Genomic DNA, 22,701 nt, shown 5'->3' with positions numbered 1-22,701 from the left:
CAGGGGAGAGGTCGGACCCTACTCACCCACGCCGGATTCCCAAAGAGGAAGTTCTCTGGAAATCTCCTGCTTTTAACCCCCGTGTGTTCTCAGAGGCGTATCCAAACCCTTAGTGGCTACCTTAAATGCCAATTTTGAATTTGGCCACTGATTGGCCGGACTTAGACTTTTCTAGAAACACATTTCCGGCCAAACCACGACAAGAGGGATCTTCCACCCTGATTGAGCACAAGGCGCAGCACCCGTGGGACAAAGGGTTTGCACAGGATTCCAGTGGACAGAAGAACTCAGGGAACAAACACTGCTGAGCAAACATTGAAGGCAGCCCACTGAGGAGTTATACAGGTCGAGACCATCAGGCTGGGATAACTGACCTGCCCACTCACTTTTCCGCTCACAGTTAGTGCTGACAGCAGCAACACTTGCTCTTTGCAGAGTTGTATTTTCAGTTTCTCAGTCTGCTTTGCTCACAGCACCGGCTGTGTGAAATGAGCCTGTACCAGCTCAAAGCCTAAGAGAGATGGAGCAGGTGTCTAAGGAAGTTCAGGGTTCCAGAGCACAGGGGAACATAAGAGATAGGAGAAGCTTTGGAAAAGCCATCAGGATTATTAGGGGGCCGACCACATGATGGATAGAGGCTGTTGGGGCTGGGCTTGTTAAAATTACAGTCAACAGGAACAAAAAAAAGAAAATGTTTTATTTCAGATGCTGGTGCACATCAATATAGCACCTAACAGAAACATCTAGAACAATACACATGCACGGAGTTTTCCAATCCTCAGCCATACACAATCCAGAACAAGATACAGAAAACAGCGAATGTGCACGTATATTTTTTTTGATGAGCAGAGTGTACAAATTAAACTAAAATAAAGTATAACCCTTATAAAGCAAAACCCCTCTTTGTTTAGACATTCATGATCTCCTGCTCCCTTAATCTTCTGAACACATCTGAAGGTAGAAGCTAAACAACTCCAGTATGGACAAACTCCCTGCTGAGCCAGATGGCTGCAATATGAAGATCAAGTGACTCCCATCCTTCCTGCTTTCATCATGACTAATGACTGTTCAGAACATGTTTAGGAGCCTCTGGTTGGAGCACTCGTGACAACACACAGCAACTAAAATGGCCATTAAGCAATAATTAAAAGAAGCCAAAGACCCCACTCAGCAGCCTTTTTGCTTGAGGAAATTCCCTCATTCAACCAATTCCAAAGACCTTCACAGTCCACAGAGGGGTGCTTTAAAGCCAGGAATAATACCAGTGGAAGCAGATCATAATTTTAAGGAGTCAGATCTCAAAACCAACTTAGCACATATGCAGGAAAAGAAAGTTTCCATTTCAAATCCTGCACCTTGGCAGCTAACAAGGAGGATCTAGGGACACAGCACACCACTACATACTCATGATTTTTGTCACCCAGCGCAAGAACCGGGACAGTTTGGTATAGACACCATATTTGCCTTTCCTTGCACATCCTTCGCCCCAGCTAACAATTCCAGTAACAAAATAAGTATCCTTATATCTGGTCACATGGGGGCCACCACTATCTCCTTGGCAAGCATCTTTTTCCTCAGTGTCATAACCAGCACAGAACATGTTCTCAGTTAGTGCAAAGTAAGTGGACTGTTTGCAAGTGCTCCTATTAACATAGGGGAGTTCAAGGACCTTCAGTTTCTTTGGGAGCTGTCCACCATCATATTCCCGCCCAAAGCCGCTAACCCTCCCAGATTTCTGCTTCATCAGAACTTCATTAGCAAAGTCAGCTTTGGGGAGACATGCTGCGATGACGTACTCTGAAAACCTGATTGGTTCCTTCAGCTTTAATAAAGCAATGTCATTATCGTATGTCTCAACAATAAATTTGGAGTGAACAAATATTTTGTCCACAGTGTGCATTGATTCAGACGCCTCTTTCTTCTCTCTGTCCACTTCACCTGCACAAGACCATTAAAAGGATCATTAATGTAGAGAAAGTATAAGAATTTCAGAACAAGCTTGACAGAGGAAGAGAGTAGTATATTGATTCTGAGTACTTTGTCCAGGACCTTAGACCACACAAGGAAACTGAAAACAGGTATGGCAATATTTCTTAGCAGCACCTGGATTGGCTTTGGTCCTGAGATTTGGTCTATGGAGATTTTTGTACCAGTCTACACAAAGTCATAGGCTGATTCAGCTAAACTAATGCAATTTTGTGTGGAAGCACTTACAGGAGCTTGAGCCTGGCTTAGAGAAGAGAACAAGGTCTGGACTACAACAGTGCAAAGATGATACTGTGTTGATCCTGTGTCCGGGCTCAAAAAGGGAAGCAATGATAAATCTGAGGGTTGTTTTGGTACTCTATTCAATGAGTCATAGCTTTCCTGAGGGTTCCTGCAAGAACTAATCTGGATGCTTCTGAAGTGCCAGGAATGATGAGCTTCCTGCGGAAGCACTGCCCTGCTGAACACATTGATAACCAATATTTCTAGAATATTTGTCTGCAACCAATTCCAGCTAGCTGGTAGAGAAGAAAGAGAGGCACCTGTTGTCACAAAGAAGAATGGTCAAAATAACGAGAAATTATAAAAAGCAGCAAAACGGCAGCAAATCTTAATGAATCATGTGTAAGTCTCCTGGGAAACTTAAGGCACAGAAGGTTAGGCACTACAGATACTCTCACCTCCGAGGATTAAAAGAAATAATCACTCACCAACAACAACTTTGATTTCTTTGGATTGGTTTATGCAATGAGCTGCAGTAAGTATGAAATTTTCATTCAGAATAGTTCCACCACAAAACTCTTCTCCTTCCTCGTTTAACAGAACAGCCTGTGAAGCAAAGTAGATAAGTGCACAAGGAAGAAGTGCAGTTTAAAATCGATGAGTTATAATGAGCTAACCGATTTCTCTGCACGCTACAGAGATGCTTCTTACTGCAACGTGTATGTGTCCCTCCACGTCTCTCCTAGCATTGCATTCCTGCATGCAGAGGCTGCAGATTGACTTCTACTGCTACAGAGTCTTGATTGTCTTTATATCAAGTTAACATTTGGCTTCCACATTACCTCACTCCCACTGCTGAGTAACGTCCCTCAGGCACTGACTGGCCGAGCAGGCTGAGTGCAGATTCCAGATCACCCCATCCCTTGGACTTACCCCCCAAACAATGTGCAAATACAGGAATTCATTTTGGGTGGCCAGAACTCAAGAGACATGAGGGTGTATTTCTGAAACAAAACACTGGCTTTATCTGGCATGCACTTGGGTGTGCTGCCTGAGTGGATGGTCTCAGACAGAACCAAAATGTGTCCTACAAAAATGGCCTGGGAATGACCCTGAAGTCCTCTTTGGCAACAGGGTAGGCAGCTCCATCTAAAATGGCACACAGCCTTTTGTTCTGACCCTGTGAAGCTGCAGTTTGCAGAACAGCACATCCAAGTGCCCTGGGTCACACAGTTCAGCCATGTCTCGCTGCCGCTGGCACGTGACATGGGTCATGTTCAGAAGGCTCCCAGCTGGAAGGAGCCACTGCTCCCCTTCCCTCAGAGACACCCTCTGCCCACATGCAGGCAAAGCACCCTCCACTCACCTGCCATGGGCACTGGCCAGGAAGACACTCATCCCCACCAACTATCCTGGTGTCGACATACGGAGTCTTGCTGCTGGTTCTGTTGTCAGGTGCAGGCGTTGGGCTTTCTGTGGTAATTGCAAAGTACTCCTCTGTGCTCATTTCATTTGCTGCAGGGTCTTCTTGATCACTCATTCTACTGCTATGATCAGTGGGTGAAAGAGCAGACCTTTTTTTCCTTACCACAGAAACTTTTCCACAAGGGTATTTTACTGTAAAGAGAAGAATGCTAAAATTAAAGGTGGAGGGAAACACCAACACAAGAAGAAACTCCTTGGAAATACCATCTCACAATATATAGTGCTGCTTCCTCATTTTCCAGACAATACAAAAGACTTGGCACATGGAACCAAGGAAGAAAGACCATATGGTTTGAATAATGAGTGCTATTTTCTCATCATGAAGGCTCTCCTCCATCTTCCATCTCACAATCATGTTTTGAAAGTATCTAAAATTTAATGCACCATCTTCAATTTGTTTTTAACAAATTTAATACATCCTATTCAATTATTTACTTTGATATATTCATGTAATTCCTCTTAATAAAATGTACTTAATTTGGGAACTGAGTGAAATGATTTATTTTAGGAATAATATGGCCAATGACAGCAATTTGTTATTAGCTCTAAAGTATATAAACTTGACATGATATCTAAATGGTTGACTTACCCCTCCCCTGTGGCACTTTGAAATACAATAAAATTGTACATATGTGCATAGCGCTAATCATAATTATCCAATCTCTTAAATTACAAGTTGATAAGGTTCACTGCAATTTAAGTATAAATTTTTGCAAGCTGCCCTTTCATACGACCTGTAAGTGTTTAAGCAAAGACCCTGCTGTGATCATTTTTCTCAGCATGGCCTCACCTTGAGTCCCGTGTACAGTTTTTGGCATCTAAATATAAGAAAGATAAAAAGCTCTTAAAGAGTGTCCAAAAGAGGGCAACAGAGATGGTGAAGGGCCTTGAGGGGAAGCCGTATGAGGAGCGGCTGAGGTCACTTGGTCTGTTCAGCCTGGAGGAGACTGAGGGGAGACCTCATTGTGGTCTGCCACTTTCTCCTGAGGGGAAGAGGAAGGGCAGGCACTGATCTCTTCTCTGTGGTGACCAGGACAGAGAATCACGGCATCACACAATCCTTTAGGTTGGAAAAGACCTCCAAGATCATCGAACTCAACCTTTGACAGATTAGCACCTTGTTAATCAGACCATAGCTCTAAGTGCCACATTCATTTGTTTCTTGAAAACCTCCAGGCATGCTGACCCCACCACTACCCTTGGCAGTCCATCCCAGTGCTGGACAGCCCTTTCCATGAAGAAACCCGAGAGAATGCAGGAAGCTGTGTCAGGGGAGGTTTAGGTTCAATATTAGAAAAAGGTTCTTCACACAGAGGGTGGTTGGGGATTTGAATAGGTTCCCCAGGGAAGTAGTCAAAGTTCCATGCCAGACTGAGTTCAAGAAATGTTTGGACAGCACTTTCAGGCATGGAGTTATTCTTGGGGTAGTCTAGTAATACACCAGGAGTTGGATATTGATGATTGTTGAGGATTCCTTTCAAAACAGGATATTCTGTGATTCAATGATTTTTTATTATTTTGTTAACAGAATTTACTCTGACATGCCTCACTAGGCAGCAATTTGCAAAGGGCTCAAAATCACCTAGATTTTGATCCACTCCATCACAGCATCTCACAAATGGAAGGCTTTGGAAATACAAATCTCCTGGCCTCACTGTTGGGTCTATGTCATGCAGGATACTAGTGGATCAAAAGAAATTCCTCAACTGTAAATCAAGTCTGTAACTGCAAAGCTTAACTGTGAAATAAGTCTCACCACCACCGCTATTGCTTTGTCACGTGGCTTCGTACCTGTTGCAACACAGTGCTTGCCATCCTCTGCTAGAAGGTACCCATCTGCACAGGAACACAGCACATCCTTCCGCCCATCTCTTCGGACGCTGCAGAACTGCTCACAGTCCCCATTGTTTATTCTGCAGAACTTTGGTATGACTACAAAAGAGATGTGGCAGAAAAACTGTACATAAACACTGACTTCACAGAAGATCTGGAACTTCTCTGAAACAAAACACACTCCTCAAACAGGACCTGTGTCCCCACCTGCCAAGCACCTGAAGCACTCTTCAGGAATAACTAATGTCAGTGCTGAACATCAGCTTGTGCCTTACAAAGCAGCCACATCCAGCACAACAAATGTACTTGCCAAGTCCGAGTGGGCCCAGTGGCTGTGGCATGGTGAGCTCAAAGAGCAGAGACAACTTGTCAGGGGAACAATGAACAAAACACTAACAGAGAACATCACTGTGTGAATCCTCACACAATTCCTCCCTCCTGCCCTAAAAACTCCAACTCCTCATCACACCCCTCAATCCTCTGACTGAACCTCAGTTTCAAACTCCTGCTCTTACTGCTGGGCTAATGATACCCTCTCCCATGCCAAGGCCATGGTGGCAGCTCTATGTCACAGAAGTGAGCCCCCAGAAGGATTTCCATGCCAAATGTCCTTCCTTACAAGTTCACCACCACAGTTCTCTAAAAAGCAGAAACTTACCAAATTCACAGTTCTTGCCTTGATAACCATCCAAGCACGTGCAAGTGTAGGAACCAAGTCCATCTTTACAGTGGCCACCATAGTGACAAGGATTTGAACTGCACTGGTTCCCATCTACAAAAAGAAACCAAACCCCAAATTATTGTAAGTGTGCAAGCATTTTCAGTGAACTCAGAAGGGTTCTTAGTTTTCTTAAGCCATCTTTCATCCTTCCTTTCAAAATATATGTCCTGTGAGTTGCCACATTCCAGATGGAACAAACACTATAAATGCAATCACTCCAAAACTGCAATGATTCATCTACATATTCCCAGTTTTGCAATCTCTTTTTGGTGCCCACTGTATTATGATGTGCACACAAGCCTTTTTTTACGGGAAGATGAAGTAATACATAGTGGTCAGAATCTACATAACAGTGAATCCTGTAAAACCAGAGAGGACATTTCTATATTGCAACTACTGGCTAAAATCCATCAACTTTTATTTCCTTAAAGGTCATCTCAGGCCTTCTAAATATCTTTGGCCTGCTGAGCTGTTAAAGACACAGATACTGGCATATTAAACAGAAGATAATAACTCCCAAACTTTACAAAACCCTGCTAAATTCACATGAGCAGGCCAAAATTATATTCTACTGCTTAGAGTGCCAAAATTTTCTCACTGTATCCATCAAGATATGAGCTTGAGCTTGTAATTATTACCTCTTACCTCACACTGCCCACATCTATGCTGGCATCTCGAGTTCTGCAGCCTTTCTTCCTTCCCTGGACACAACTGGCTGACCTGACTCCAGGGCCGCAGCCACACATACCTCATAAACTAGGTTACATGGAGGACAGGGAGGTAACTTGGCATTTTGAGAGATATTTCATGTAGCAGCTCTTTCTGCCACCCATCTCATTCCTTTTCTGGTGCTCACTGACATGGACCTTCCCATTTAGTGCTCTGCTGCAAAAAATGTGTTCCCTCCTCACATATATTCTCTGGGATGCACTGTTTCATACAAGAAGTAGAATATCCAGAAAAGTGACACTTGCTCAAGAATTCTTTGCTTCAGACAAGACAAATTTCAAATTTCTAAATTTGACCACCTGGTCTGCCCCTGTTTGGAGCAGGGTCAGAATACCTGGGTCAATTTATTTTATTAAGTACAGTTATGATGTATTTGTGAAGAATTAGAAAATCACAGTGACATATGGGGTAGAAATCTCATTCTCCTCTACACTGTTAAATATTGTGGGGTTCATTATAACCCTCAGCAGTTTACAAATGGATAGTAAGGGTTATTTAATTATCATTCTCCTGAGAATATGAGAAATAGCCCATTAATTGTGCTGAGCCTTTGAAAACACTACATATCAACATACTGAGCCCATAATTTACACTGACACAATTGTCACTCCAAAATGGAATTCCCCATGTGCCTCAGCCCTGGATATCATTGCACTGCAGCTGGCCAAGTGGAGCAAGGTGAGTGAGACAGCAGAGCTGGTCACTCTGAGACAGCAGAGGTGTTCACTCATGTCCCCTGCCCTGCAAAGAAAACTATTGGCAACTACCTGCATGGTTTAGGCAAAGCAGCACAAAGCCAAGCTGAAGCAAACACTCTACCTGTCTGCCTCATCTGAAGGAAGAGGAGGACAACGGGAAGAAGCCGCATTGTCCCGCGGTCACCCGCCATGCCCGTGCTCCGAACTCACCGCGTGTCACCCGCTGCGTGCTCTGCAGGCTCTGGGGCAGCTGCTCAATGAGAAACACCACAGAGCAAAGGTCAGGCACTCATGAGAAAACAGAACCTCTGAGAGCAAAGTCTGAGAGCAATGTCACCATGGCACGGTGTTAAGGCACAAAACCTGTGAGTGTGCTGCAGCAATGCCACACTGACAGCTTTGTGCTGCAGAGCTTTCCTCTAGGAGGCTTTCCTCTAGAAACTTTGACAGAGCCTCTCTGAAGCAGCTGGGCTGTGCAGACAGCCAGGAGCTACAGTAGGTGATGTGGTTCTTGCCCCTGTCCCAAGGAAGGCAGACAACCAGAACCAGAGCTTTGTGCCTCCTGTACACTGGGCTGAAGCAGGAAGGCGCCCAGAAGAGAGGAGTGAATCAGGGCACCAAGTTTGCAGGTCTCAGTGAGCACATTGCAAAGTTGTTACCCACCAGATCTGTCACAAGCACGCTTGGACAGAGCACACTTCCCCAGATTAACCAATTTCCATCTTTTTATGAATGGTGGGGGGGTTATTGTTTGAAAGCAAACCAAAGGGAGATCCTAAGTCAGAAATACAATTTAATAGGAAAATTAGAACAAATGCAATTATACAGAAACACTGACAGAGTCAAAATACAACCTGGCATCCAGTTAGTCTGGGTGTTGGTAGCAGTCAAATTAACTGCTGGCTGAAGTACTCTTGAAGTGATAGGTGTGGTTCTGTTGAAGCAGTGATCCTGTAGAAGGGTTTGTTCTTCCTCTGAAAGTCCAGTGATGGTTATAGAACTCTGGTCCTCAGGGAATTCAGTGGATAAGGCTGACTGTGACTGCTACAAGTGTCAGAGTATATGCGGGTAGGAATGCTTGGTTCCTCCCCCTGGGTGGAGCATCTCACAATGGAATGATGTAATTTTATCAGTCATGCAGTGCCACTCAGTGGCCCATTAACAAAAGATATCCCCTGGAGTTATCAAGGATGAGTAATGAGAGAGACAAGGAACACTACCCCATGTAGTTTTAACTGCTCACAAAGATGTTGATAGAATACATAATTTTGGGCACATCTCATATTGTAACCTAAAACAGAGGGTTATGGGTTTCATGTGCTGTTTCCTTTTGTTCAAACCACTCCATGGAGACTGCTCTTGACAGGCCAGTGTGGTCTGGGAATCAGGCTATGGAAGACAATCCTGCCAGGTGAGTCACTGCTGCCAGGGAGCAGTACATGGGAAGCTTGTTCTCACCATGCCAGTGCAGGGCACAAAGGCATGATCCTAAAAGTGACACTCTGCTTGTGCTGCTCACCTGGAAACACAGAAAACAGGGGCTGGAGAGACCTACAGGCTCACCCAGCCCAACCTACTGAGCCAACAGGGGATCAAATCAACCTCTGTGATATTTTGGCATATTGGCCAAGGCTCCAGGGAAGAAGGGATGCAGAAAGTTGCTTCCTGTTGGACACTGAGCCTGCTGCAATGTGTTTTCCTCCCATACTGTAGGAGGCCATAACAAAGGGCAGCTTGTCTACTTTTATTCCTTAGGGCAGCCTCCATCCTGCTGCACATCTGACACCTACTTACATCTCCCACTCTGGAAGAAAACCAGCATCACTGCCCTCCTGGGAATAGCTACTGTAGACTTCTCTAGTCACAGGGCTTACTCACCATCCTTCTTTTCTTCCCTTAAGGCTCAGGACTGGCTTTTCCTTGAAGGCAGAAGAAGCCTGAGCACTACACAATAGCTCAGAGCCTCTCTGTCCACCGTCCTTGCTACATGACAGCTGTTGCCTAAGCCAGCTGTGTCTGCTTGCCAGGAGGAATTCTGGTATCTCCAAACCCACCAGTTTACTCAGAGCTGTGTGCTGTGTCCCTTTCCTGGATTTTGCAATCTGGTCAATCCTGTTATGTGAAATCATTCCCAAATCAGTTGTCAACTTTAAAAAAAGAATGGGCTCTAATATTTCCTTTTGATACGGGACCTAGGGCTGCTTATGACCTTTGACTGGAGGTCCAGAGGCAAGCAGATGTTTCACTCATGACCTCTCAGCAGGGCACAGAAAGAGCAATGGACATAAAGTGATGTCTTCAGCTATCTCAAGCCCTTTCCAGCTCAGTCTGTGTTTTGTTCCAGTCCTCAAGCTCTGCTTAAGTAGAAGAAAGCCATTAGTAAGAGCATGCAAGTAGGATTTGGGTAGGACCCAGACCTGAGACTTTCCTTTGAAGAGGGATCTTCCACCCTGATTGAGCACAAGGCGCAGCACCCGTGGGACAAAGGGTTTGCACAGGAATCCAGTGGACAGAAGAACTCAGGGAACAAACACTGCTGAGCAAACATTGAAGGCAGCCCACTGAGGAGTTATACAGGTCGAGACCATCAGGCTGGGATAACTGACCTGCCCACTCACTTTCCTGCTCACAGTTAGTGCTGACTGCAGCAACACTTGCTCTTTGCAGAGTTGTATTTTCAGTTTCTCAGTCTGCTTTGCTCACAGCACCTGCTGTGTGAAATGAGCTTGTACCAGCTCAAAGTCTAAGAGAGATGCAGCAGGTGTCTAAGGAAGTTCAGGGTTCCAGAGCACAGGGGAACATAAGAGATAGGAGAAGCTTTGGAAAAGCCATCAGGATTGTTAGGGGGCTGACCACATGATGGATACAGGCTGTTGGGACTGGCTTTGTTAAAATTACAGTCAACAAGAACAAAAAAAGAAAAAGTTTTATTTCAGATGCTGGTGCATATCAATATAGCACCTAACAGAAACATCTAGAACAATACAAGCAGTTTTCCAATCCTCAGCCATACACAATCCAGAACAAGATACAGAAAACAGCGAATGTGCACGTATTTTTTTTTTTTTTTTGATGAGCAGAGTGTACAAATTAAACTAGAATAACGTACAATTCTTATAAAACAAAACCCCTATTTAACGAGTTGCTGTGAGCTGAGCAGGCCATTTTATGGAATATGCCATTATTTAGCATCACATATTGATAATTAATTGTGTTAGCTTCTCCATCCAAGATCTCCTGCTCCCTTAATCTTCTGAACACATCTGAAGGTAGAAGCTAAACAACTCCAGTATGGACAAACTCCCTGCTGAGCCAGATGGCTGCAATATGAAGATCAAGTGACTCCCATCCTTCCTGCCTTCATCGTGACTAATGACTGTTCAGAACATGTTTAGGAGCCTCTGGTTGGAGCACTCGTGACAACACACAGCAACCAAATGGCCATTGATCAATAATTAAAAGAAGCCAAAGACCCCACTCAGCAGCCTTTTTGCTTGAGGAAATTCCCTCATTCAACCAATTCCAAAGACCTTCAAAGTCCACAGAGGGGTGCTTTAAAGCCAGGAATAATACCAGTGGAAGCAGATCATAATTTTAAGGAGTCAGATGTCAAAACCAACTTAGCAGATGCGCAGGAAAAGAAAGTTTCCATTTCAAATCCTGTACCTTGGCAGCTAACACGGAGGATCAAGGGACACAGCACACCACTACATATCCATGATTTTAGTTACCCAGCGCAAGAACCGGGACAGTTTGGTATAGACACCATATTTGCCTTTCCTTGCACATCCTTCGCCCCAGCTAACAATTCCAGTAACAAAATAAGTATCCTTATATCTGGTCACATGGGGGCCACCACTATCTCCTTGGCAAGCATCCTTTTGCTCTGTGTCATAACCAGCACAGAACATGTTCTCAGTTATGGCTAAGTTAGTGGATTGTTTGCAAGTGTTCCTATTAACATAGGGGACTTCGAGGACCTTCAGTTTTTTGGATGTTCGCCCACCTTCAAATTCCCGCCCAAAGCCGCTAACCCTCCCAGATTTCTGGCTCATCAGAACTTCATTAGCAAAGTCAGCTTTGGGGAGACATGCTGCGATGACGTACTCTGAAAACCTGATTGGTTCCTTCAGCTTTAATAAAGCAATGTCATTATCGTATGTCTCAACAATAAATTTGGAGTGAACAAATATTTTGTCCACAGTGTGCATTGATTCAGACGGCTCTTTCTTCTCTCTGTCCACTTCACCTGCACAAGAGCATTAAAAGGATCATTAATGTAGAGAAAGTATAAGAATTTCAGAACAAGCTTGACAGAGGAAGAGAGTAGTATATTGATTCTGAGAACTTTGTCCAGGACCTTAGACCACACAAGGAAACTGAAAACAGGTATGGCAATATTTCTTAGCAGCACCTGGATTGGCTTTGGTCCTGAGGTTTGGTCTATGGAGATTTTTGTACCAGTCTACACAAACTCATAGGCTGATTCAGCTAAACTAATGCAATTTTGTGTGGAAGCACTTACAGGAGGTTGAGCCTGGCTTAGAGAAGAGAACAAGGTATGGACTACAACAGTGCAAAGATGAGACTGTGTTGATCCTGTGTCCGGGCTCAAAAGGGAAGCAATGATAAACCTGAGGGGGTTTTTTTTCCACTCTATTCAATAAGTCATAGGTTTCCTGAGGGTTCCTGCAAGAACTATTCTGGATGCTTCTGAAGTGCCAGGAATGATGAGCTTCCTGCAGAAGCACTGCCCTGCTGAACACATTGATAACCAATATTTCTAGAATATTTGACTGCAACCACTTCCAGCTAGCTGGTAGAGAAGAAAGAGAGGCACCTGTTGTCACAAAGAAGAATGGTCAAAATAACTAGAAATTATAAAAAGCAGCAAAACGGTAACAAATCTTAGTGAATCATGAGTACATCTCCTGGGAGATTTAAGGCACAGAAGGTTAGGCACTACAGATACTCTCACCTCCGAGGAGTAAAAGAAATAATCACTCACCAACAACAACATTGATTTCTTTGGATTGGTTTATGCAATGAGCTGCAGTAAGTATGAAATTTTCATTCAGAATAGTTCCACCACAAAACTCTTCTCCTTCCTCGTTTAACAGAACAGCCTGTGAAGCAAAATAGATACGTGCACAAGGAAGAAGTGCAGTTTAAAATCGATGAGCTATAATGAGCTAACCGATTTCTCTGCACGCTACAGAGATGCTTCTTACTGCAACAGGTATTATGGCCCTCAACGTCTCTCCTAGGATTGCATTCCTGCATGCAGAGGCTGCAGATTGACTTCTACTGCTACAGAGTCTTGATTGTCTTTATATCAAGTTAACATTTGGCTTCCACATTACCTCACTCCCACTGTTGAGTAACGTCCCTCAGGCACTGACTGGCCGAGCAGGCTGAGTGCAGATTCCAGATCACCCCATCCCTTGGACTTACCCCCCAAACAATGTGCAAATACAGGAATTCATTTTGGTTGGCCCAATCTCAAGAGTAAAACTCTAATACGAGGCCCAACTCAAGAGTAAAACTCTGATACGAGGCCCAAACTCGAGGGTGAAACTGAGACACAAGGGTGTATTTCTGAACCTAGACGCTGGCTTTTTCTGCTTTATCACCCTGCCCTCAGGAGTGCTGCCTGAGTGGACGGTCTCAGACAGAACCAAAATGTAACTAGCAAAAATGGCGTGGGAATCACCCTGAAGTGCTCTCTGACAATAGGGTAGACAGTTCCATCTAAAATGGCTGTGACCCCGTGAAGCTGCAGTTTGCAGAACAGCACATCCAAGTGCCCTGGGTCACACAGTTCAGCCATGTCTCGCTGCCGCTGGCACGTGACATGGGTCATGTTCAGAAGGCTCCCAGCTGGAAGGAGCCACTGCTCCCCTTCCCTCAGAGACACCCTCTGCCCACATGCAGGGCAAAGCACCCTCCACTCACCTGCCATGGGCACTGGCCAGGAAGACACTCATCCCCACCAACTATCCTGGTGTCGACATACGGAGTCTTGCTGCTGGTTCTGTTGTCAGGTGCAGGCGTTGGGCTTTCTGTGGTAATTGCAAAGTACTCCTCTGTGCTCGTTTCATTTGCTGCAGGGTCTTCTTGATCACTCATTCTACTGCTATGGTCAGTGGGTGAAAGAACAGACCTTTTTTTCCTCACCACAGAAATTTTTCCACAAGGGTATTTTACTGTAAAGAGAAGAATGCTAAAATTAAAGATGGAGGGAAACACCCAGCTAAGAGAAAACTTGGAAATTACAAGGAAATAGAGTAAAGTAATAAGGGTCATGAGAGCAATTTGTTATTTCTAAAACAATATAAAAACAACATCATGAGCATATGTTTGAGAACATCTGACCCGTCTTTTTATAAAAGTGCTATAATGTACATGTGTAAGTAGCATTAATTATAATTACTTAACATTTTCAGTTTCTATAAAGATAAAGGTTTTGAGGAGAAAGGTTTTGCAGGCTGCTAATTTTTGTGGTGGGTAAGCATTTAAGAAAATGAGTTATTTATGCAATTACTTTTCTCTTGGCAACAGTGGAATTTACTGTGGTAATTTGCTGAGAGGCACCTTGCAAAGGGCTCAAAATCACCTAGATTTTGATCCACTCCATCACAGCATCTCACAAATGGAAGGCTTTGGAAATACAAATCTCCTGGCCGCACTGTTGGGTCTATATCATGCAGGATACTGGTGGTTCAAAAGACATTCCTCAACTGTAAACCAAGACTCTACTGTAAAGCTTAATGGTGAAACAAGTCTCACCACCACTGCTATTGCTTTATCACGTGGCTTCGTACCTGTTGCAACACAGTGCTTGCCATCCTCTGCTAGAAGGTACCCATCTGCACAGGAACACAGCACATCCTTCCGCCCATCTCTTCGGACGCTGCAGAACTGCTCACAGTCCCCGTTGTTTATTCTGCAGAACTTTGGTATGACTACAAAAGAGATGTGGCAGAAAAACTGTACATAAACACTGACTTCACAGAAGATCTGGAACTTCTCTGAAACAAAACACACTCCCCAAACAGGATCTGTGTCCCCACCTGCCAAGCACCTGAAGCACTCTTCAGGAATAACTAATGTCAGTGCTGAACATCAGCTTGTGCCTTACAAAGCAGCCACATCCAGCACAACAAATGTACTTGCCAAGTCCGAGTGGGCCCAGTGGCTGTGGCATGGTGAGCTCAAAGAGCAGAGACAACTTGTCAGGGGAACAGTGAACAAAACACTAACAGAGAACATCACTGTGTGAATCCTCACACAATTCCTCCCTCCTGCCCTAAAAACTCCAACTCCTCATCACTCCCCTCAATCCTCTGACTGAACCTCAGTTTCACACTCCTGCTCTTACTGCTGGGCTAATGATACCCTCTCCCATGCCAAGGCCATGGTGGCAGCTCTATGCCACAGAAGTGAGCCCCAGGAAGGATTTCCATGCAAAACATCCTTCCTTACAAGTTCGCCACCACAGTTCCCTAAAGCAGAAACTTACCAAATTCACAGTTCTTGCCTTGATAACCATCCAAGCACGTGCAAGTGTAGGAACCAAGTCCATCTTTACAGTGGCCACCATAGTGACAAGGATTTGAACTGCACTGGTTCCCATCTACAAAAAGAAACCAAACCCCAAATTATTGTAAGTGTGCAAGCATTTTCAGTGAACTCAGAAGGGTTCTTAGTTTTCTTAAGCCATCTTTCATCCTTCCTTTCAAAATATATGTCCTGTGAGTTGCCACATTCCAGATGGAACAAACAGTATAAATGCAATCATTCCAAACCTGCAATGATTCATCTACATATTCCTAGTTTTGCAATCTCTTTTTGGTGCCCACTGTATTATGATGTGCACACAAAGTTTTTTTTTTTTGTGGGAAGGTAAAGAAGTTCGCTCAGTTGGTTAAAGTATGGTGGTCATATGGACAGGGCTGCAGATTTGATCCCTGTATGGGCCATTCATTTATGAATGGTCAATGACTGCATAATCTTTGTGGGTCCTTCCAACCCAGAATATTCTTTGATTGTGGTCAGAATGTACATACAGTGAAGCCTGTAAGAGCTGACAGGACATTGCAACTACTGCCTAAGGATGTTGAACTTCTGGCCCCTTGCATTTCCCTATAGTTTTTGCTCTGTTTCAAACAAAATGCAAGATATCTAGAAAAGTGACGCTTTATAATTTGCTGCTTTAGATAACATGATCTTACCCTCTATTTTACCACTTGTTCTGCCCTTCTTTGGAGCAGCTGAAACAGCAATGTCCATAGCAGAAACAACTTGCAAGAAGCTACTCATCCTAAGGACCCAGCATGCTCCCTGTGTGGTATTTCTGGACCATAACCTCATCTGCTGCAGCTCTGCCTGTCATGGGGAACAGCTGCTGGGCTTTGTGTACTGTATCCACACATCAAGATGCATTTTCTAACTGCATTGGGCCAAAACCAAGAGCTCTCCAAATGCACCAGCCATGGAGGATCTGGACACTGCTGTCCATGCTTAACAGAGGGAAGACGAGACCAACATCAACCAAAAAAAGACAGACTGAAGGCCTGCATCATAACTTCTGGTTTCTGCCTCCTCTGCAGTGCCATAGCAGTCTATTCTGTAGTGGTCTTACCTAAGCAGCATCCTATTGTTAGAAAACATACTTATTTAGCTCTTACCCTACACTGTAGTTGCATCTGTGGTAATAAGTTTTATATCAATATTGCACAAATTGCAGAATCCCCTACTAAAATAGGAAGCAAGAACAAATTGTTCTAGTAACTTGGCTGAACATAGCTGTGGTTTTCAATACTTCTGAACACTCATAAAGCATTTGTGGACTGTGGTTTAAAATTTATGAAAACTAACACTTCTGCTAAGAGCATTGGCACTGATTTGTGCTGCTTGTATTCTCATAAGAAACTGGTTTGAAATATTCCAATCCTCTTTACTGTAACACTGACACAGGCTTTGCTTGAAATTTTAGTCTGTAGGTTGCAGAGTTCATCCTGTGCTTAGAAGATTGTGAAAGTCTGTGTCTTCTTCATGGCAACTGTCTTCATTTTTCTGCAGATTCCAAAAGACAAAGCTGAGCTGTCTTTGGTCAACATTTTTGAGGCACTCCTCCTAGTGTGCAAATTGGACATATACTTTCTGGAGAACATGTTATCAAACACTAATACATTAAAAATCTGTCCTTGCACAGTGCTTACAAACACTAGAACCCTAATAAATAAAACTCACATATTTAGATAAAAAAACCAGAAAGTTAGGTAGTATCTACTGGTATATTTTCCTTGAATACCAAAGAGTTCTGTAAAAAACACAACCAAAAAATGCTCTTTAAGACAGGAATCAACAACACTTTGGCATGGAAGGAAAGAAACTGGCAAATGACTGTGGCATGTAATTAAACTTTGTGTTGGTTATGTTATTTAAGAGACACTCTCATCTGTGACTCTTTGCATCTTGAATTCTCCTATCTGGAGCTACCCCTCTGAAGGAAAACTATCTGCAGTCCCACACAGTTTCTGCTCCTCACTGTCCCTTGTGTGCAAAGGACCACTGTTATTTTTTTGAGAGGACAAAGGTCAGTCCAGCAACTGGAGACAGCTGAACCTTGCCTTCAAATGAAGCAATTGAGTTCAATCAATGGCAGGCAGTAAATCAGATTCCTTTTTCAGAGGAAACACAACGTGAGGGTGTCCCAGAGTGAAAAGAGAGGAAACAAGGGAGCAGGAAGGGGTTACTTAAGAGGTGCACCCTTTCAAACCTTGCAATAAAGAAGCTTAATCTTCTAAATAAACACAGGGTGTTTCTTACCTACATAGATGTTCCAGAATTCCTCCTACAAGTAAGTGTGGGAAATAGAGAAGAAAAAGAAATAAAGTTAGAGAAGAATTACTAAATTCCTTAGAAAAATATTAAGACTTTTCATACACAGGATACTTGCAGCTAACAATTGTTAAAGGAAATATTTACATAATAGATACATACAATGCCTAGCAGCCCACTACTACCATTTAATAACTTAAAACCATATGATCCATATGTTTCCCAGCTCTACAGAAACAAGTCTTGTGCATTTTTCAGAAATATCTGAACCTCCTTAGAGTTTTTCCAGTGTGACCATTCAGCATAAGCCTCTAGATTTCTTGCATAATTACCTTTCCACCAGTTTTGTCTGAATTTACTTATATTCCCATAATGCCAAATTCTCAGTCTTGATCCCCACCCCACACTCCCATCAATCAGGACCTCACAAATCCTGACATGTAAAAATATTTTGTCTGATTTGCGTTCTCCTGTCCATGTGCACTGAGGACTCCAGCATGCTGGCTGTGCACGGCAGTCCTTTCCAGTGGCATCTGGTCACCAGGCAGAACAGGCTGTGCCAGTTCTGCTATAGGTAAATCAACATCTGTCATCTGAAGTACAATGGTGATGCACCCAGGACTCCCCACCCAGGACACCTCAGGGCCACTCCAAGAACATTCTGGACATCAAATAATGCTAAAGGGAAGTGAATCTGGCCTTAGCTCCAGTTCCAGGGTAGTTCTAAACAGCCATATAGCTACAGTCTGTGTTTGCAATACCACCTTTTCTACTTACAGTCCACACAGCTGCCCCATCTCTTTAACTTTCCCCTCAGCTTGGGAACAAATCACATTTCTGTCTAAAGTTAAGCAAGCCATTGGGGTAGGGCAGGTGACACAAGAGTCACACAAACTTCATTCCAGTCAACATTAAGGCATTTATGAACTGTTCACAGTATACATTCTCTCAATTCAGATAAAGAAAGCTACAAAATTACAAGCAAAGCTGCTTGAGATAAGTTCAGTAAAATTCCCTCATGAGGTTCCATGTCAGCATTTGCCTTCTCAGCCTCCCCGTGGACTGCCTTGGGCACAGTCATGGCACTCAGGGATGTAACCCAGACAGGGTGAACGTATTTTCAACACTGATATCAGCAAAGCCATTGAACGTCAAATAACTTTCAATGGCAATTAAACAGATCAGAACAGGTAAAAGAATTGAGGATTTAACCTGGGTTGGCCATGCAAGAGCTCAGTTAAGACTGTTATGGGATGATTATTGTCTTAGCAATTCCACCCCCAGTTAATCACTATTTGTTCTCTGTGTTAAGTGATTGGAAACAACTTGTGAGTTTTGATGCCCAGCTCAAAGGACATGAATAGTAATTTTTAAACATGAAATATATAGACCTATGTTTCATTTTAGTTCATCCTTACAGTTTTCTCCTGGTCTTCAAAAGCTTCTCTTGCTTCTTCTTTTGAGCAGCGCTCCTCATTGCATTCTCTTTCAATATTCCCTTTCTTCAATTCCTCTAAGAAAGAGTTAGCACGTTTTGTTCTTTCCAAGAACTTGTCGGCATTTTCTTTCTTGATGAATACTAGATAGCAGAGAAAAATTATACAGGTGGGTAACATTTGGTGGTGGAAAGGAGTCACGACAAATGAGTGAAGTAGAAACAAAGCCAAAACAGACCACGTTACTTGTACACATTACTGTGAGGTTAGTCCTCACACAGGCTGATACATCCCAAGATCTCTCAGAGGAGTCTCTCTGAGAATCAGTAGCCTCAGAACAAAATGTAGGACCCCAAAATTCTCTCCTACTCTTTTTAATCTTGCAAAGGTTGCCAATGAAGGCTTATATTTCTGCTGCTCCTGTTCAAGACTCAGTCTTGAATGGAATGACTTCCTCTGAATGCTGGGGTGATTACAGAATCACAGAATTACTAGGTTGGAAGAGAGCTCCAAGATTGAGTCAAACCCATGTCCTAACACCTCAACTAAACCATGGCACTGAGTGCCACATCCAGTCTTTTTTTAAACACATCCAGGGATGGTTACTCCACCACCTCCCTGGGCAGACCATTCCAGTACTTTATCACTCTTTCCATAAAAAGCTTTTTCCTAATATCGAACCTGTATTTCCCCTGATGCAGCTTAAGACTGTGTCCTCTTGTTCTGTCAGCTGCTGCCTGGAGAAAGAGACCAACCCCCACCTGAGTACAGCCACTTTTCAGGAAGCTGTACAGAGTGATAAGGTCACCCTGAGTCTCCTTTTCTCCAGGCTAAACAGCCCCAGCTCCCCCAGCCGTTCCTCACAGGGTTTGTGTTCCCAACCCCTCACCAGCCTCATTGCCTCCTCTGGATGTACTCGAGCGTCTCAAGGTCCTTCCCAAACTGAGGGGCCAGAGCTGGACACAGCACTCAAGGTGTGGCCTCACCAGTGCCCAGTACAGGGGAAGAATGACCTCCCGGGATAAAATAAGCGGCTAATTACCCTGTAAAGAGTGTATGTTCTAGGAAAGTGTGAAGAGTTTGGAAGGTGGTATTTAATCAAGTTCTAGCACCTGGAATTTGCACTGAGGAAATACTTTCCAATATTTCTTATATTCCCAATTTTTTTTTTAGGCTGGAATGTGGAAGAACGTGCTACAGATGTGACTTCAAGGACAATGACTTATGCTCACTGGGAGGATTGCACATTCCTTTTGGACCATTCTTCACGCAGCTTAATTTCATGATAAATAAACTCGCTACAAGTAATTATATATCCTAATAGCCTCCAAGAGAGCACAGAGGAGACTTATTCTGCTTTCACTGAAATCGATGGATCATCCTCAGGGAGGCAAGTTCTGTTTGTGTTATTTATATTAAGCAAACCCTCGCATAATTTGAGGCCCCACTTACTTTGAAAAGGCTCCTCTCAGGGAAGGCTTACGGAAAGTGCTTTTAACTTGCAGCTCAGAGACTGTTAGTTCATCTTATTTGCCCTCAAATCCCCTCCTTCAGCGACAGGAAACTGACAGGACACAGCCGGTGGGGTTATCGCCTCTATATTCCTTGGCTTTCACGCCACCCACGTAAGCGGATGTTTTTGTAGACTTGAACTGGCCTCTTTCTGAGGCTGCCCATTCTTCTTCCCAAGCTCTCTACCACACTTTCTTCTTAAGATACATCAAGGAGCAACAGGCATTGGCCAACCGAAGCAGGATATTCCAGAAACATGCCAAAGACCTTGTTTTACACCCCAAGCAGTCTGACTCACTGAAGGAAGAGTTAACAGCTTTTGAAAAGTTATTTGTGATGCTGCCTTGGGCTTGGGCGCTGACTGGCGGCACAAGAGGGCAGCGGGACCTGCTCCCCCGCCGTGCCCCAGCTCCTCCACGGCCAAGCGCGCCCAGGCACGGCTCGGCCACGCTTCCCTCACGCACGGGAGCGCCTGCCCTGGCTGCGAGGGCGGCTGTCCTGCGGCTGCGAGCGGCGGCCAGCCCCTCTCCTACGCGGGCCCCGCGATGCCCGCAGCAGCTCCCTGCCCCCGAAGCTCAGCTCCCCGCCTTACGGCGGCGTGCGGGGTCGGCACAGGTGCTGATAAGCCCTCAGCCGTGGGGAAAGTGACCCTGCCGGGGAAGGCGAGCCGTGGGGTGCCCGCTCCCCTCCCTTCCCGGCACTGTCCCGGTGCGCGCCCCGGCCCGCAGCATCGCCCGCGCCCGCCTGCCCCCAGCAGGGTTGGGAAGGGAGATTGCCCCGTCCCGAAAAGATGGAAAAGGAGCCGCCTTACCGCCTCCCTGAGCGCGGAGGCCGGCGGGCAGCGCGGCGCAGAGCAGCAGCAGCAGCAGCAGCACGGGCCCGGCCATGGCGGCGCCGCCGGGCCGCTCCCGGGGCCGCGCCGGCGGCACGGACCGGACGGGAGGGACGGGAGGGACGGCACGGACGGGAGGAACGGGAGGCGAAGTCTTCACCCCCTCGGGCGGGGTGAGACTGAAGCCGCGCAGCTTCACCCTGCCCAGAAATAGCGGAAGCGCCGGGACAGGGTGACAGCCGCGGCGGGATTTCTCATCGGGGGGGATGAGGCTGCTCTTCTTTTTGTTCTTTATTTTTTCAAAGCCCAAGGCAGCGTGAGGATTGTTTTGTTTTTAATTGCACCTGTTATTTTGGAGCAGGGAAGTGAGTGGTCCCTCAGTAAGCGGCGTGGCCCCGGCGCTGGGCACGGCCGGGCTCCCAGCCCTCAGCCGCTGTCCTGGCTGCTCCAGCCCTGGTCCCGTCCTCATCCAGCACTGTGACCTGCTGGCTCCACACCAGCCACCTCGGCCGGCGCTGCCTGACACTGGCCTCAATCTCCCCTTCCCTGGGGGGCTCACAGTGCGCTGCCGAGGCCACGTCCTCGGTGCTTCCAGAGCCAGCCATCAGGTCTCCTGCATCTTCTTGGCTTTCCTAAGCAGGTTGTTATATTAAAGAAATAATCTAAATAATCTAAATCATCTAAAACCCAGACTTGAAAAAGTACTTTTATGTGGCAGTTATTAGTACTGATTTCTTTTGGCGTTTTACCCTTTTTTCTGAGAGGTCATTTGTTCACAAATATCAGTATTTTCACTGGAATGCTCTAGAGGAGAAATTATCTTGTGGATCATGGTAAACAGAAACTATTCTACCTTGAGGGGTCCTCAGGGATGGTTTTACAGTGCTGAGCACCTCATCTAAATGAAAATGAGGCTTTATTTCTTGGTCAGTGCTTACTTTCTCCTTGAGACTGGACTGTCTTTGGGAGCATGGAGAACCTCTAGTGCATGTATGCATATATACTGTAACATCTCTTCTTGTTCAGGTCTCTGAAATTTGCTGCCTTTCCTAGTTCAGTTCACTGCCTACATGAACAGTAAAACTTCCTCTCTGTCGGTAAAACAGGTTACAGGATGTTCAGTATTACATGGTATGTACCATACAGTGACAATATTTTCCCCTAATAATAGAGTATGATCAATTGTGTCCTACTTGCTGATAAGCTTTTGTGATTGCGTTGATGCTCTGCATTATTTGAACAATCTAGAGTGTAATTCTGCATGAGATAGTTAAACTGTTTTCCAGTCTCCTGGTTCAGTTTTATCTTCCTCACCTTTTCAGTGTTTTCATGCTAAGGTTAGAAAGTACATTTTTGAACTGTATATGTTTGCAGAGAGCTTCAGGTTCTATAATTTATGTC

The 22,701-nt window shown here is 44.8% G+C and overlaps 2 protein-coding genes across 2 annotated transcripts; both read right to left on the bottom strand.

The window, feature by feature from the left end:
* Positions 1-681: 681 nt before the first annotated feature.
* On the bottom strand, positions 682-10,517 carry LOC135293551 (coagulation factor X-like). Its single transcript, XM_064407855.1, has 7 exons — positions 8,529-10,517; positions 7,796-7,924; positions 6,185-6,298; positions 5,485-5,625; positions 3,575-3,825; positions 2,697-2,814; positions 682-1,938 (listed from the first exon to the last, which is right to left on the bottom strand). Exons 2-7 carry the CDS (start codon positions 7,863-7,865, stop codon positions 1,397-1,399), a joined length of 1,236 nt encoding a protein of 411 aa, XP_064263925.1. The 5' UTR covers positions 7,866-7,924; positions 8,529-10,517; the 3' UTR covers positions 682-1,396.
* Positions 10,518-10,582: 65 nt separating this feature from the next.
* On the bottom strand, positions 10,583-21,468 carry F10 (coagulation factor X). The gene is made up of 8 exons (XM_064407854.1): positions 21,280-21,468; positions 18,939-19,099; positions 17,509-17,533; positions 15,197-15,310; positions 14,499-14,639; positions 13,630-13,880; positions 12,683-12,800; positions 10,583-11,923 (listed from the first exon to the last, which is right to left on the bottom strand). Exons 1-8 carry the CDS (start codon positions 21,353-21,355, stop codon positions 11,382-11,384), a joined length of 1,428 nt encoding a protein of 475 aa, XP_064263924.1. The 5' UTR covers positions 21,356-21,468; the 3' UTR covers positions 10,583-11,381.
* Positions 21,469-22,701: the final 1,233 nt, after the last annotated feature.

Source organism: Passer domesticus, chromosome 2 (assembly GCF_036417665.1).
Source record: "Passer domesticus isolate bPasDom1 chromosome 2, bPasDom1.hap1, whole genome shotgun sequence".
NCBI classification, from domain to species: domain Eukaryota; kingdom Metazoa; phylum Chordata; class Aves; order Passeriformes; family Passeridae; genus Passer; species Passer domesticus.
The sequence above is the reverse complement of the archived record's forward strand: the minus strand, read 5'-3'. Positions and strand labels throughout refer to the sequence as shown.

What these genes read in the sequence shown, in the direction of transcription:
- LOC135293551 (XM_064407855.1), bottom strand. Translation starts at nt 7,865, where the DNA reads ATGGCGGGTGACCGCGGGACAATGCGGCTTCTTCCCGTTGTCCTCCTC. An exon ending in CCTTCAGATGAGGCAGACAG is followed by an intron (nt 6,299 to 7,795) that starts GTAGAGTGTTTG and finishes TTCTTTTTGTAG; the next exon opens with ATGGGAACCAGTGCAGTTCA. An exon ending in CAAGCACTGTGTTGCAACAG is followed by an intron (nt 3,826 to 5,484) that starts GTACGAAGCCAC and finishes TTCTCTTTACAG; the next exon opens with TAAAATACCCTTGTGGAAAA.
- F10 (XM_064407854.1), bottom strand. Translation starts at nt 21,355, where the DNA reads ATGGCCGGGCCCGTGCTGCTGCTGCTGCTGCTGCTCTGCGCCGCGCTG. An exon ending in TTGAAGACCAGGAGAAAACT is followed by an intron (nt 17,534 to 18,938) that starts GTAAGGATGAAC and finishes ACTTACTTGTAG; the next exon opens with GAGGAATTCTGGAACATCTA. An exon ending in ATTCTGGAACATCTATGTAG is followed by an intron (nt 15,311 to 17,508) that starts GTAAGAAACACC and finishes TTCTTTTTGTAG; the next exon opens with ATGGGAACCAGTGCAGTTCA.